Source organism: Scyliorhinus torazame, chromosome 19 (assembly GCF_047496885.1).
Source record: "Scyliorhinus torazame isolate Kashiwa2021f chromosome 19, sScyTor2.1, whole genome shotgun sequence".
NCBI classification, from domain to species: Eukaryota; Metazoa; Chordata; class Chondrichthyes; order Carcharhiniformes; family Scyliorhinidae; genus Scyliorhinus; species Scyliorhinus torazame.
Genome location: NC_092725.1, coordinates 28,535,508 through 28,550,790, shown reverse-complemented (window position 1 = coordinate 28,550,790; position 15,283 = coordinate 28,535,508). Strand labels below are relative to the sequence as shown.

Here is a 15,283-nt window from a genome sequence, read left to right as displayed (position 1 = left end):
TGCGAGAGAGTGTGTGTGAGAGAATGAGTGAGAGTGAGTGTGTGAGAGAGTGTGTGTGAGAGTCTGTGTGAGAGAGTGAGTGTGTGAGTGAGTGTGTGAGTGAGTGTGTGTGAGAGAGTGAGTGAGTGTGAGAGAGTGAGTGAGTGTGAGAGAATGAGTGAGTGTGTGAGAGTGAGTGAGTGTGTGTGAGAGAGTGTGTGTGTGAGAGAGTGAGTGAGTGTGAGAGAGTGAGTGTGTGAGAGAGAGTGTGTGAGAGAGAGTGTGTGAGAGAGTGTGTGAGAGTGTGAGTGTGAGAGAGTGTGTGTGAGAGAGTGTGAGAGAGTGTGTGAGAGAGTGTGTGAGAGAGAGTGAGTGTTTGAGAATCTGTGAGAGTGAGTGAGTGTGTAAGAGAGTGTGTGTGTGAGAGTCTGTGAGAGTGAGTGAGTGTGAGAGAGTGAGTGAGTGTGAGAGAGTGAGTAAGTGTGAGTGTGTGAGAGAGTGTGTGAGAGAGAGTGAGTGTGAGAGAGTGAGTGAGTGTGTGAGTGTGTGTGTGATTGAGAGTGAGTGTGATTGGGAGTGTGTGAGAGTGAGTGAGTGTGAGAGAGTGTGTGAGAGAGAGTGAGAGTGAGTGTGAGAGAGTGAGTGAGTGTGAGTGTGTGAGAGAGTGTGTGAGAGAGAGTGAGTGTGAGAGAGTGAGTGAGTGTGAGAGAGTGTGTGAGAGAGAGTGAGTGTGTGAGAGTGAGTGTGAGAGAGTGAGTGAGTGTGAGAGAGTGAGTGTGAGAGAGTGTGTGTGTGAGAGAGTGAGTGAGTGTGAGAGAGTGTGAGTGTGAGAGAGTGTGTGTGTGAGAGAGTGTGTGTGAGAGTGAGTGTGAGAGAGTGAGTGAGTGTGAGAGAGTGAGTGAGTGTGAGAGAGTTAGTGAGTGTGTGAGAGTGAGTGAGTGTGAGAGAGTGTGTGGGTGAGAGAATGAGTGAGTGTGAGAGAGAGAGTGTGTGAGAGAGTGTGAGTGTGAGAGAGAGTGTGTCAGAGAGAGTGTGTGAGAGAGTGTGTGTGAGTGAGTGAGTGTGTGTGTGAGAGTGAGTGAGAGTGTGTGTGAGTGAGTGAGTGAGTGTGTGAGAGTGTGTGAGAGTGTGTGTGTGTGAGAGTGAGTGTGAGAATGAGTGAGAGTGTGTGTGAGAATGTGTGTGTGAGTGTGTGTGTGAGAGTGTGTGTGAGAGAGTGAGTGTGTGTGAGAGTGAGTGTGTGTGAGAGAGTGAGTGTGTGAGAGTGTGTGTATGAGAGTGAGTGTGTGAGTGAGTGTGTGTGAGAGTGAGTGAGAGTGAGTGAGTGTGTGTGTGAGAGTGAGTGTGTGAGTGAGTGAGAGAGTGTGTGTGAGTGTGTGAGAGAGTGTGAGTGCGTGAGAGAGTGTGTGTGAGTGTGTGAGAGAGTGTGTGTGAGTGAGTGAGAGAGTGTGTGTGAGTGTGTGAGAGAGTGTGTGAGAGAGTGTGTGTGAGAGACTGTGAGAGAGTGAGTGTGTGAGAGAGTGTGTGTGAGTATGTGAGAGAGTGTGTGTGAGTGAGTGAGAGTGTGTGTGAGAGTGAGTGAGAGTGTGAGTGTGTGAGAGAGTGTGCGTGAGAGACTGAGAGAGTGTGTGAGAGAGTGTGAGAGAGTGTGAGTGTGAGAGAGTGTGTGTGTGTGAGAGAGTGTGTGTGAGAGAGTGTGAGTGTGAGAGAGAGTGTGTGTGAGAGAGTGTGTGTGAGTAAGTGAGTGTGTGTGTGAGAGTGAGTGAGAGTGTGTGTGTTTGAGTGTGTGTGTGAGAGTGAGTGTGTGTGTAAGTGAGTGAGTGTGTGAGAGTGTGTGTGTGAGAGTGAGTGTGAGAGAGTGAGTGAGAGAGTGAGTGAGAGTGTGTGAGAGAGTGAGTGTGAGTGTGTGTGTGAGTGTGTGTGAGAGTGTGTGTGTGAGAGTGTGTGTGTGAGAGTGAGTGTGTGAGAGTGTGTGTGTGTGAGTGAGTGTGTGTGTGATAGTGAGTGTGTGAGAGAGTGAGTGTGTGAGTGAGTGTGTGGGTGAGTGTGTGTGAGAGAGTGAGAGTGTGTGTGTGAGAGTGAGTGTGTGAGTGAGTGTGTGTGAGAGTGAGTGAGAGTTAGTGTGAGTGAGTGTGTGAGAGAGTGTGTGTGTGAGAGTTAGTGAGAGAGTGTGTGTGAGAGAGTGAGTGAGAGAGTGTGTGTGAGAGTGTGAGTGTGTGAGATTGTGTGTGTGAGAAACTGAGAGAGTGAGTGTGTGAGAGAGAGTGTGTGAGAGAGTGTGTGAGAGAGTGTGTGAGAGAGTGTGAGTGTGAGAGAGTGTGTGTGAGAGAGAGTGAGTGTGAGAGAGAGTGTGTGAGAGAGTGTGTGTGAGTGAGTGAGTGTGTGTGTGTGAGAGTGAGTGTGTGTGTGAGTGAGTGAGTGTGTGTGTGTGAGAGTGAGTGTGAGTGAGTGTGAGAGAGTGAGTGAGAGTGTGTGTGAGAGTCTGTGAGAGAGTGAGTGTGAGTGTGTGCGAGAGTGAGAGTGAGTGAGAGTGTGTGTGAGAGTGTGTGTGTCAGAGTGAGTGTGTGAGAGAGTGTGTGTGTGAGTGAGTGTGTGTGTGAGAGTGAGTGAGAGAGTGTGTGTGAGAGAGTGTGTGTGAGAGACTGTGTGAGAGAGTGAGTGTGTGAGGGAGAGTGTGTGAGAGAGAGAGTGTGTGTGAGAGGATGTGTGAGAGAGTGTGTGAGAGTGAGTGTGTGTGAGAGACTGTGTGAGAGAGAGTGTGTGAGAGAGAGTGTGTGTGAGAGAGTGTGTTAGAAAGTGTGAGAGAGAGTGTGTGAGAGAGAGAGTGTGTGAGAGAGTGTGTGTGAGAGAGTGTGTGAGAGAGTGTGTGTGAGAGAGTGTGTGAGAGAGTGTGTGTGAGAGTGTGAGTGTGTGAGAGAGTGTGTGAGAGAGTGTGTGAGAGAGAGTGAGAGTGAGTGTGTGTGAGAGAGTGAGTGAGAGTGAGTGTGTGAGAGAGTGAGTGAGAGTGAGTGTGTGAGAGAGTACGTGAGAGAGAGAATGTGTGAGAGAGAGAGTGTGTGTGAGAGAGTGTGTGAGAGTGTGTGTGAGAGTGTGAGTGTGTGAGAGTGTGTGTGTGAGAGTGTGTGTGCGAGAGAGTGTGTGTGAGAGAATGAGTGAGAGTGAGTGTGTGAGAGAGTGTGTGTGAGAGTCTGTGTGAGAGAGTGAGTGTGTGAGAGTGTGTGTGAGAGAGTGAGTGTGTGAGTGAGTGTGTGAGTGAGTGTGTGTGAGAGAGTGAGTGTGTGTGAGAGAGTGAGAGTGTGTGTGTGAGAGTGAGTGAGAGAGTGTGTGTGAGTGTGTGAGAGAGAGTGAGTGTGAGTGTTGAGAGAGTGTGTGAGAGAGAGAGAGTGTGAGAGAGTGAGTGAGTGTGAGAGAGTGTGTGAGTGTGTGAGAGAGTGAGTGAGTGTGAGAGAGTGTGTTTGTGAGAGAGTGAGTGAGTGTGTGAGAGTGAGTGAGTGTGAGAGAGTGTGTGTGTGAGAGAGTGAGTGCGTGTGAGAGAGTGAGTGAGTGTGAGAGAGTGTGTGTGAGAGTGTGAGTGTGTGAGAGAGTGTGTGTGCGAGAGAGTGTGTGTGAGAGAGTGAGTGAGTGTGTGAGAGAGAGAGTGTGAGAGAGAGAGTGTGTGAGAGAGTGAGAGAGTGTGTGAGAGAGAGTGAGTGAGAGTGTGTGAGAGAGTGTGTGAGAGAGAGTGAGTGTGTGAGAGTCTGTGAGAGTGTGTGAGAGTGAGTGAGTGTGTGTGTGAGAGAGTGAGTGAGTGTGAGAGAGTGAGTGTGTGTGTGAGAGAGTGTGTGTGAGAGAGTGAGTGAGTATGTGAGAGAGAGAGTGTGAGAGAGAGAGAGTGTGTGAGAGAGTGTGTGAGAGAGAGTGAGTGAGAGTGTGTGAGAGAGTGTGTGAGAGAGAGTGAGTGTTTGAGAGTCTGTGAGAGTGAGTGAGTGTGTGAGAGAGTGTGTGTGAGTGTCTGTGAGAGTGAGTGAGTGTGAGAGAATGAGTGAGTGTGAGTGTGTGAGAGAGTGTGTGAGAGAGAGTGAGTGTGAGAGAGTGAGTGAGTGTGAGAGAGTTTGTGAGTGTGTGTGTGATTGAGAGTGAGTGTGATTGAGAGTGTGTGAGAGTGAGTGTGAGAGAGTGAGTGAGTGTGAGAGAGTGTGCGAGAGAGAGTGAGTGTGTGAGAGTGAGTGTGAGAGAGTGAGTGAGTGTGAGAGAGTGAGTGAGTGTGAGAGAGTGAGTGCGTGTGAGAGAGTGAGTGTGAGAGAGTGAGTGAGTGAGTGAGTGAGTGAGTGAGAGAGTGAGTGTGAGAGTCTGTGAGAGTGAGTGTGAGAGAGTGAGTGTGAGAGAGTGAGTGTGAGAGAGTGAGTGAGTGAGAGAATGTGAGAGAGTGAGTGAGAGAGTGAGTGTGAGAGAGTGAGTGTGAGAGAGTGTGTGAGTGAGTGAGAGAGTGTGAGAGAGTGAGTGAGTGAGAGTGTGAGATAGTGAGTGAGTGTGAGAGAGTGAGTGTGAGAGAGTGAGTGTGAGAGAGTGTGTGAGAGACTGTGAGTGAGTGTGAGAGAGTGAGAGTGTGAGAGAGTGAGTGTGAGAGAGTGAGTGTGAGAGAGTGTGAGAGAGTCTGTGAGAGTGAGAGTGAGTGTGAGAGACTGTGTGAGTGAGTGAGAGAGTGTGAGTGAGTGAGAGAGTGTGAGAGAGTGTGAGTGAGTGAGAGAGTGTGAGTGTGTGAGAGAGTGAGTGTGAGAGAGTGTGTGAGAGACTGTGTGAGTGAGTGAGAGAGTGAGTGTGAGAGAGTGAGTGAGTGAGAGAGTGTGAGAGAGTGAGTGTGAGAGAGTGAGTGAGTGAGAGAGTGTGAGAGAGTGAGTGTGAGAGAGTGGGTGTGAGAGTGAGTGTGAGAGAGTCTGTGAGAGTGAGTGTGTGAGAGAGTGTGTGAGAGAGAGTGAGTGTGCGAGAGTCTGTGAGAGAGAGTGAGTGTGAGAGAGTGTGTGAGAGAGTGAGTGTGTGAGAGTCTGTGAGAGTGAGTGAGTGTGAGAGAGTGAGTGAGTGTGAGAGAGAGTGAGTGTGAGAGAGAGTGAGTGTGAGAGAGTGAGTGAGTGAGAGAGTGAGTGAGTGTGAGAGAGTGTGTGAGAGTCTGTGAGAGTGAGTGAGTGTGAGAGAGTGAGTGAGTGTGAGAGAGAGTGAGTGTGAGTGAGTGAGTGTGAGAGAGAGTGAGTGTGAGAGAGTGAGTGAGTGAGAGAGTGAGTGAGTGAGAGAGTGAGTGAGTGTGAGTGAGTGTGAGAGAGTGTGTGAGAGTATGTGAGAGTGAGTGAGTGTGAGAGAGTGAGTGTGTGTGTGAGTGTGAGACAGTGTGAGAGTGAGTGTGAGAGAGTGAGTGAGTGAGAGAGTGAGTGAGTGAGTGTGAGAGTGTGTGAGAGTGAGTGAGTGTGAGAGTGAGTGTGAGTGAGTGTAAGAGAGTGTGTGAGAGAGTGAGTGAGTGTGAGAGTGAGTGTGAGTGAGTGTGAGAGAGTGAGTGAGTGTGAGAGAGTGTGTGAGTGAGTGAGTGTGAGTGAGTGAGTGTGAGGGAGTGAGTATGTGAGAGAGTGAATGAGTGTGTGAGAGAGTGAGTGTGAGAGAGTGAGTGTGTGAGAGAGTGAGTGTGTGAGAGTCTGTGAGAGTGAGAGAGTGTGAGAGAGTGTGAGAGTGATAGAGTGTGAGAGTGAGTGAGTGTGAGAGAGTCTGTGAGAGTGAGTGTGAGAGAGTGAGTGTGAGAGAGTGAGTGTGAGAGAGTGAGTGAGTGTGAGAGAGTGTGTGAGAGAGTGTGAGAGAGTGAGTGAGTGTCAGGGTAAACTGAGAGTGAATCCCAAGTCAGGGTAAACTGACTCGGTGCCGTTTGGTGAGGGTCAGGATTTCGCCAACGCGGCTGTCGAGGAACTCGCTGGAATCCTCGCTCGCTACGGCACTCAGAACGTGTCCCGTTCAATCGCCTTCTTCAGCTTTCAGCTGATAATTCTGGAAACTGAGAACTTTGTTCCAATTCAGGCCCAAAGGATAAATTAAAAACCCTCACCCACCTCAAGGCCATTGGTGGGGTGGAGCCATTCAGCCCCTCTCGAGCCTGTTACACAGGAACAGGAGGAGGCCCATTCAGCCCCTCTCGAGCCTGTTGCACAGGTACAGGAGGAGGCCCATTCAGCCCCTCTCGAGCCTGTTACACAGGAACAGGAGGAGGCCCATTCAGCCCCTCTCGAACCTGTTACACAGGAACAGGAGGAGGCCCATTCAGCCACTCTCGAGCCTGTTACACAGGAACAGGAGGAGGCCCATTCAGACCCTTCTCGAGCATATTACACTGGAACAGGTGGAGGACCATTCAGCCCTTCTCGAGCCTGTTACACTGGAACAGGAGGAGGCCCATTCAGCCCCTCTCGAGCCTGTTACACTGGAACAGGAGGAGGCCTATTCAGCCCCTCTCGAGCCTGTTACACAGGAACAGGAGGAGGCCCATTCAGACCCTTCTCAAGCCTGTTACACAGGAACAGGAGGAGGCCCATTCAGCCCCTCTCAAGCCTGTTACACAGGTACAGGAGGAGACCCACTCAGCCCCTCTCGAGCCTGTTACACGGGAACAGGAGGAGGCCCATTCAGCCCCTCTCGAGCCTGTTATACAGGAGGAGGCCCATTCAGCCCCTCTCGAGCCTGTTACACAGGAACAGGAGGAGGCCCATTCAGCCCCTCTCGAGCCTGTTACGCAGGAACAGGAGGAGGCCCATTCAGCCCCTTCTCGAGCCTGTTACACTGGAACAGGTGGAGGCCCATTCAGCCCCTCTCGAGCCTGTTACACTGGAACAAGAGGAGGCCTATTTAGCCCCTTCTCGAGCCTGTTACACTGGAACAGGAGGAGGCCCATTCAGCCCCTTCTCAAACCTGTTACACAGGAACAGGAGGAGGCCAATTCAGCCCCTCTCAAGCCTGTTACACTGGAACAGAAGGAGGCCCATTAAGCCCCTCTCGAGCCTGTCACACTGGAACAGGAGGAGGCCCATTCAGCCCCTTTTCAAGCCTGTTACACAGGAACAGGAGGAGGCCCATTAAGCCCCTCTCGAGCCTGTTACGCAGGAACAGGAGGAGGCCCACTCAGCCCCTCTCGAGCCTGTTACACGGGAACAGGAGGAGGCCCATTCAGCCCCTCTCGAGCCTGTTATACAGGAGGAGGCCCATTCAGCCCCTCTCGAGCCTGTTACACAGGAACAGGAGGAGGCCCATTCAGCCCCTCTCGAGCCTGTTACGCAGGAACAGGAGGAGGCCCATTCAGCCCCTTCTCGAGCCTGTTACACTGGAACAGGTGGAGGCCCATTCAGCCCCTCTCGAGCCTGTTACACTGGAACAAGAGGAGGCCTATTTAGCCCCTTCTCGAGCCTGTTACACTGGAACAGGAGGAGGCCCATTCAGCCCCTTCTCAAACCTGTTACACAGGAACAGGAGGAGGCCAATTCAGCCCCTCTCAAGCCTGTTACACTGGAACAGAAGGAGGCCCATTAAGCCCCTCTCGAGCCTGTCACACTGGAACAGGAGGAGGCCCATTCAGCCCCTTTTCAAGCCTGTTACACAGGAACAGGAGGAGGCCCATTAAGCCCCTCTCGAGCCTGTTACGCAGGAACAGGAGGAGGCCCATTCAGCCCCTCTCGAGCCTGTTACACTAGAACAGGAGGAGACCCACTCAGCCCCTCTCGAGCCTGTTACACGGGAACAGGAGGAGGCCCATTCAGCCCCTCTCGAGCCTGTTATACAGGAACAGGAGGAGGCCCATTCAGCCCCTCTCGAGCCTGTTACACAGGAACAGGAGGAGGCCCATTCAGCCCCTCTCGAGCCTGTTACGCAGGAACAGGAGGAGGCCCATTCAGCCCCCTCGAGCATGTTACACTGGAACAGGAGGAGGCCCATTCAGCCCCTTCTCGAGCCTGTTACACTGGAACAGGAGGAGGCCCATTCAGCCCCTCTCGAGCCTGTTACACTGGAACAAGAGGAGGCCTATTTAGCCCCTTCTCGAGCCTGTTACACTGGAACAGGAGGAGGCCCATTCAGCCCCTTCTCAAACCTGTTACACAGGAACAGGAGGAGGCCAATTCAGCCCCTCTCAAGCCTGTTACACTGGAACAGGAGGAGGCCCATTAAGCCCCTCTCGAGCCTGTTACACTGGAACAGGAGGAGGCCCATTCAGCCATTTTTCAAGCCTGTTACACAGGAACAGGAGGAGGCCCATTCAGCCCCTTCTCGAGCCTGTTACACAGGAACAGGAGGAGGCCTATTCAGCCCCACTCGAGCCTGTTACACTGGAACAGGAGGAGGCCCATTCAGCCCCTCTCGAGCCTGTTACACTGGAAAAGGAGGAGGCCCATTCAGCCCCTCTCGAGCCTGTTACGCAGGAACAGGAGGAGGCCCATTCAGCCCCTGTCGAGCTTGTTACACAGGAACAGGAGGAGGCCCATTCAGCCCCTTCTCGAGCCTGTTGCACAGGAACAGGAGGAGGCCCATTCAGCCCCTCTCGAGTCTGTTACACTGGAATGAGGGGCGAGCTGGGGGAGTGACACATTCGGACGCTCTGTGGGAATGTGAGGTCCCAGTGTGTGTGGTGGGGATGGGGTGATGTGGTGACCTGCACTCTGTACGATCTCTGTCCTGGTAAAGTATGCGGACAAACTGACCCTCTCCCTTTCTCATCACAGTTTCCCCGGCTCCAGCTCGAGGTGGGGGCGCGACGGAGGGTGAGTATCGAGGGAAGGGGCAAGTCAGAATTTCAATGTGTGATAGTAACGGGGCCTAGGTAGGGGAGGAGCTGTCCGTGGGCCCCCGATGGAGTCCGAGTTGCTATGACAACACACGTGCACCATGGCACACGTTAGAGCTCGGTCTCATTTCGGGGGGAAAGCATCACCGGGGGAAGGCTCACGTAGCCGAAGGTCCCGGCCTCTCGCTCCAATAGGGCTAGAAGAGCAAACCTCTGCAGAGCGAACATCAATTTGCACCGCAGGTGAGGAGAGTGCTGATCGGGTTAGCACTGCGACTGAGGGGGAGGCAGCAGTCCTTGCGTAAGCCACAGTTATCGGCAAAACATTGTCCAACATCAGAGCTGGTGATGGACTCCGATCAGGAACGCACGCAAATACGAGCAGGAGGAGGCCATTCTGCCCATCCAACATTCAATATGGTCATGGCTGATCTCCCTCCGGACTTAACTCCACCGTCCTGCCCATTCTCTTATTTTAAATATATTTTATTCCAAACTTATTTGAAAAGTACAAAAACATGAATAACCCGGGGTACTCACTCCCCAACTCACAGTTTTACAGCCGGTACAAATGTTATCCTTTCTCATCCCCTCACGATGAACAATTCCTCAAATATGGTCATGAACGGTCCCCACCGTGTGTCAACGCCCTCCGCTGACCCCCTCAGTTCAAACTTAATTGTCTCCACCCGGAGTGAGTAGGATAGATCCCCCAGCCAGGCCGCCCCCCTGCGGCCTATACGATCTCCATGCCAATAAATGCCTCCGCCGGGCAGTCAGAGAGGCGAAGGCCACGACCTCGGCCTTATCCCCTCCATCAGCTCCGGCTTCTCCGACATCCCCCAAATCGCCACCAACGTGTCCGGCCCGACCTTCGCCCCCACTATGATTGTTAGAATCTCGAACACTCCCGCCCAGTATCGCTCTAACGTCTCACACCCCCGGAACATGTGTGCGTGATTCGCTGGCCCCCGCCCACACCTCTCACTCTCGTCTGCTCCCCCCTGAAAGAACCCACTCATTCTCGCCCGAGTCATGTGCACCACCTTAAACTCTATCAAACTACATCCTCGCACACGAGGAGATCAAATTCACCCTACGCAGGGCCTCACTCCCCATCCTATCTTTCTCCCCAACTCCTCCTCCCTTTTCTACTTGCTCCTCACCACCTGCCCACCCCCCTGCTCCCCCAGCCACCCAGATATGTCCCAATCTTACCCTCCCCCTCCGCATCCAGAAGCAGCAGCTGGTCCAGAAGGACATATTTTGGCTTAAACGCGTGGTTCTCGCATAACGATGTTAGCACAGACATCCCCTCCACCCTGAAGTGGCCCCGCACTTTGGGGGTGCTGGGGGGATACTGCCCATGTGCGTATGTGTGTGTGTGTGGGCGGTGACATTGCCCATGGGTGGGGGTGGGTGGGGGATGAGGGAGGGACCCACGAGCTGATCTAGGGATCGGGCTCCCTTTCAGAATGGCTGCCCGATCTCTGAGGAGTGGGTTTGCCGGTGGGATCAGCTCCCCAGTGATGACAATAATGGGCTCGCCGGGTGAGGGAATCCCAAGTCAGGGTAAACTGACTCGGTGCCGTTTGGTGAGGGTCAGGATTTCGCCAACGCGGCTGTCGAGGAACTCGCTGGAATCCTCGCTCGCTACGGCACTCAGAACGTGTCCCGTTCAATCGCCTTCTTCAGCTTTCAGCTGATAATTCTGGAAACTGAGAACTTTGTTCCAATTCAGGCCCAAAGGATAAATTAAAAACCCTCACCCACCTCAAGGCCATTGGTGGGGTGGAGCCATTCAGCCCCTCTCGAGCCTGTTACACAGGAACAGGAGGAGGCCCATTCAGCCCCTTGACTCTGTAACTCAGGAACAGGAGGAGGCCCATTCAGCCCCTCTCGAGCCTGTTACACAGGAACAGGAGGAGGCCCATTCAGCCCTTTCTCGAGCCTGTTGCACAGGTACAGGAGGAGGCCCATTCAGCCCCTCTCGAGCCTGTTACACAGGAACAGGAGGAGGCCCATTCAGCCCCTCTCGAGCCTGTTACACTGGAACAGGAGGAGGCCCATTCAGCCCCTCTCGAGCCTGTTACACAGGAACAGGAGGAGGCCCATTCAGCCCCTCTCGAGCCTGTTATACAGGAGGATGCCCATTCAGCCCCTCTCGAGCCTGTTACACAGGAACAGGAGGAGGCCCATTCAGCCCCTCTCGAGCCTGTTACACTGGAACAAGAGGAGGCCTATTTAGCCCCTTCTCGAGCCTGTTACACTGGAACAGGAGGAGGCCCATTCAGCCCCTTCTCAAACCTGTTACACAGGAACAGGAGGAGGCCAATTCAGCCCCTCTCAAGCCTGTTACACTGGAACAGGAGGAGGCCCATTAAGCCCCTCTCGAGCCTGTCACACTGGAACAGGAGGAGGCCCATTCAGCCCCTTTTCAAGCCTGTTCCACAGGAACAGGAGGAGGCCCATTCAGCCCCTCTCGAGTCTGTTACACAGGAACAGGAGGAGGCCCATTCAGCCCCTCTCGAGCCTGTTACGCAGGAACAGGAGGAGGCCCATTCAGCCCCTCTCGAGCATGTTACACAGGAACAGGAGGAGGCCCATTCAGCCCCTCTCGAGCCTGTTATACAGGAGGATGCCCATTCAGCCCCTCTCGAGCCTGTTACACAGGAACAGGAGGAGGCCCATTCAGCCCCTCTCGAGCCTGTTACACTGGAACAAGAGGAGGCCTATTTAGCCCCTTCTCGAGCCTGTTACACTGGAACAGGAGGAGGCCCATTCAGCCCCTTTTCAAGCCTGTTCCACAGGAACAGGAGGAGGCCCATTCAGCCCCTCTCGAGTCTGTTACACAGGAACAGGAGGAGGCCCATTCAGCCCCTCTCGAGCCTGTTACGCAGGAACAGGAGGAGGCCCATTCAGCCCCTCTCGAGCATGTTACACAGGAACAGGAGGAGGCCCATTCAGCCCCTCTCGAGCCTGTTACGCAGGAACAGGAGGAGACTCACTCAGCCCCACTCGAGCCTGTTACACGGGAAAAGGAGGAGGCCCATTCAGCCCCTCTCGAGCTTGTTATACAGGAACAGGAGGAGACCCATTCAGCCCCTCTCGAGCCTGTTACACAGGAACAGGAGGAGGCCCATTCAGCCCCTCTCGAGCATGTTACACTGGAACAGGAGGAGGCTCATTCAGCCCCTTCTCGAGCCTGTTACACTGGAACAGGAGGAGGCCCATTCAGCCCCTCTCGAGCCTGTTACACTGGAACAAGAGGAGGCCTATTTAGCCCCTTCTCGAGCCTGTTACACTGGAACAGGAGGATGCCCATTCAGCCCCTTCTCAAACCTGTTACACAGGAACAGGAGGAGGCCAATTCAGCCCCTCTCAAGCCTGTTACACTGGAACAGGAGGAGCCCCATTAAGCCCCTCTCGAGCCTGTTACACTGGAACAGGAGGAGGCCCATTCAGCCCCTTTTCAAGCCTGTTACACAGGAACAGGAGGAGGCCCATTAAGCCCCTTCTCGAGCCTGTTACACAGGAACAGGAGGAGGCCCATTCAGCCCCTTCTCGAGCCTGTTACACAGGAACAGGAGGAGGCCCATTCAGCCCCTCTCGAGCCTGTTACACTGGAATGAGGGGCGAGCTGGGGGAGTGACACATTCGGACGCTCTGTGGGAATGTGAGGTCCCAGTGTGTGTGGTGGGGATGGGGTGATGTGGTGACCTGCACTCTGTACGATCTCTGTCCTGGTAAAGTATCTGGACAAACTGACCCTCTCCCTTTCTCATCACAGTTTCCCCGGCTCCAGCTCGAGGTGGGGGCGCGACGGAGGGTGAGTATCGAGGGAAGGGGCAAGTCAGAATTTCAATGTGTGATAGTAACGGGGCCTAGGTAGGGGAGGAGCTGTCCGTGGGCCCCTGATGGAGTCCGAGTTGCTATGACAACACACGTGCACCATGGCACACGTTAGAGCTCGGTCTCATTTCGGGGGGAAAGCATCACCGGGGGAAGGCTCACGTAGCCGAAGGTCCCGGCCTCTCGCTCCAATAGGGCTAGAAGAGCAAACCTCTGCAGAGCGAACATCAATTTGCACCGCAGGTGAGGAGAGTGCTGATCGGGTTAGCACTGCGACTGAGGGGGAGGCAGCAGTCCTTGCATAAGCCACAGTTATCGGCAAAACATTGTCCAACATCAGAGCTGGTGATGGACTCCGATCAGGAACGCACGCAAATACGAGCAGGAGGAGGCCATTCTGCCCATCCAACATTCAATATGGTCATGGCTGATCTCCCTCCGGACTTAACTCCACCGTCCTGCCCATTCTCTTATTTTAAATATATTTTATTCCAAACTTATTTGAAAAGTACAAAAACATGAATAACCCGGGGTACTCACTCCCCAACTCACAGTTTTACAGCCGGTACAAATGTTATCCTTTCTCATCCCCTCACGATGTACAATTCCTCAAATATGGTCATGATCAGTCCCCACCGTGTGTCAAAGCCCTCCGCTGACCCCCTCAGTTCAAACTTAATTGTCTCCACCCGGAGTGAGTAGGATAGATCCCCCAGCCAGGCCGCCCCCCTGCGGCCTATACGACCTCCATGCCAATAAATGTCTCCGCCGGGCAGTCAGAGAGGCGAAGGCCACGACCTCGGCCTTCCTCCCCTCCATCAGCTCCGGCTTCTCCGACATCCCCCAAATCGCCACCAACGTGTCCGGCCCGACCTTCGCCCCCACTATGATTGTTAGAATCTCGAACGCTCCCGCCCAGTATCGCTCTAACGTCTCACACCCCCGGAACATGTGTGCGTGATTCACTGGCCCCCGCCCACACCTCTCACTCTCGTCTGCTCCCCCCTGAAAGAACCCACTCATTCTCGCCCGAGTCATGTGCACCACCTTAAACTCGATCAAACTCATCCTCGCACACGAGGAGATCAAATTCACCCTACGCAGGGCCTCACTCCCCATCCTATCTTTCTCCCCAACTCCTCCTCCCTTTTCTACTTGCTCCTCACCACCTGCCCACCCCCCTGCTCCCCCAGCCACCCAGATATGTCCCAATCTTACCCTCCCCCTCCGCATCCAGAAGCAGCAGCTGGTCCAGAAGACATATTTTGGCTTAAACGCGTGGTTCTCGCATAACGATGTTAGCACAGACATCCCCTCCACCCTGAAGTGGCCCCGCACTTTGGGGGTGCTGGGGGGATACTGCCCATGTGCGTATGTGTGTGTGTGTGGGCGGTGACATTGCCCATGGGTGGGGGTGGGTGGGGGATGAGGGAGGGACCCACGAGCTGATCTAGGGATCGGGCTCCCTTTCAGAATGGCTGCCCGATCTCTGAGGAGTGGGTTTGCCGGTGGGATCAGCTCCCCAGTGATGACAATAATGGGCTCGCCGGGTGAGGGAATCCCAAGTCAGGGTAAACTGACTCGGTGCCGTTTGGTGAGGGTCAGGATTTCGCCAACGCGGCTGTCGAGGAACTCGCTGGAATCCTCGCTCGCTACGGCACTCAGAACGTGTCCCGTTCAATCGCCTTCTTCAGCTTTCAGCTGATAATTCTGGAAACTGAGAACTTTGTTCCAATTCAGGCCCAAAGGATAAATTAAAAACCCTCACCCACCTCAAGGCCATTGGTGGGGTGGAGCCATTCAGCCCCTCTCGAGCCTGTTACACAGGAACAGGAGGAGGCCCATTCAGCCCCTTGACTCTGTAACTCAGGAACAGGAGGAGGCCCATTCAGCCCCTCTCGAGCCTGTTACACAGGAACAGGAGGAGGCCCATTCAGCCCTTTCTCGAGCCTGTTGCACAGGTACAGGAGGAGGCCCATTCAGCCCCTCTCGAGCCTGTTACACAGGAACAGGAGGAGGCCCATTCAGCCCCTCTCGAGCCTGTTACACTGGAACAGGAGGAGGCCCATTCAGCCCCTCTCGAGCCTGTTACACAGGAACAGGAGGAGGCCCATTCAGCCCCTCTCGAGCCTGTTATACAGGAGGATGCCCATTCAGCCCCTCTCGAGCCTGTTACACAGGAACAGGAGGAGGCCCATTCAGCCCCTCTCGAGCCTGTTACACTGGAACAAGAGGAGGCCTATTTAGCCCCTTCTCGAGCCTGTTACACTGGAACAGGAGGAGGCCCATTCAGCCCCTTCTCAAACCTGTTACACAGGAACAGGAGGAGGCCAATTCAGCCCCTCCCAAGCCTGTTACACTGGAACAGGAGGAGGCCCATTAAGCCCCTCTCGAGCCTGTCACACTGGAACAGGAGGAGGCCCATTCAGCCCCTTTTCAAGCCTGTTCCACAGGAACAGGAGGAGGCCCATTCAGCCCCTCTCGAGTCTGTTACACAGGAACAGGAGGAGGCCCATTCAGCCCCTCTCGAGCCTGTTACGCAGGAACAGGAGGAGGCCCATTCAGCCCCTCTCGAGCATGTTACACAGGAACAGGAGGAGGCCCATTCAGCCCCTCTCGAGCCTGTTACGCAGGAACAGGAGGAGACTCACTCAGCCCCACTCGAGCCTGTTACAC

The 15,283-nt window shown here is 54.1% G+C and overlaps 1 protein-coding gene across 4 annotated transcripts in view; it reads left to right on the top strand.

Annotated features, from left to right (window-relative positions):
- Positions 1–15,283, top strand: part of LOC140396073 (apoptosis-associated speck-like protein containing a CARD) — a 61,182-nt gene that overhangs the window by 23,689 nt on the left and 22,210 nt on the right. For 3 of the 4 annotated variants that reach the window (XM_072484176.1, XM_072484173.1, XM_072484175.1), the window contains exons 2-3: positions 8,694–8,732; positions 12,546–12,584. In XM_072484176.1, coding sequence (XP_072340277.1) covers positions 8,694–8,732; positions 12,546–12,584 — 78 coding nt within the window. The remainder of the gene's footprint in view (positions 1–8,693; positions 8,733–12,545; positions 12,585–15,283) is intronic. The other variant, XM_072484174.1, reaches the window with a different exon arrangement.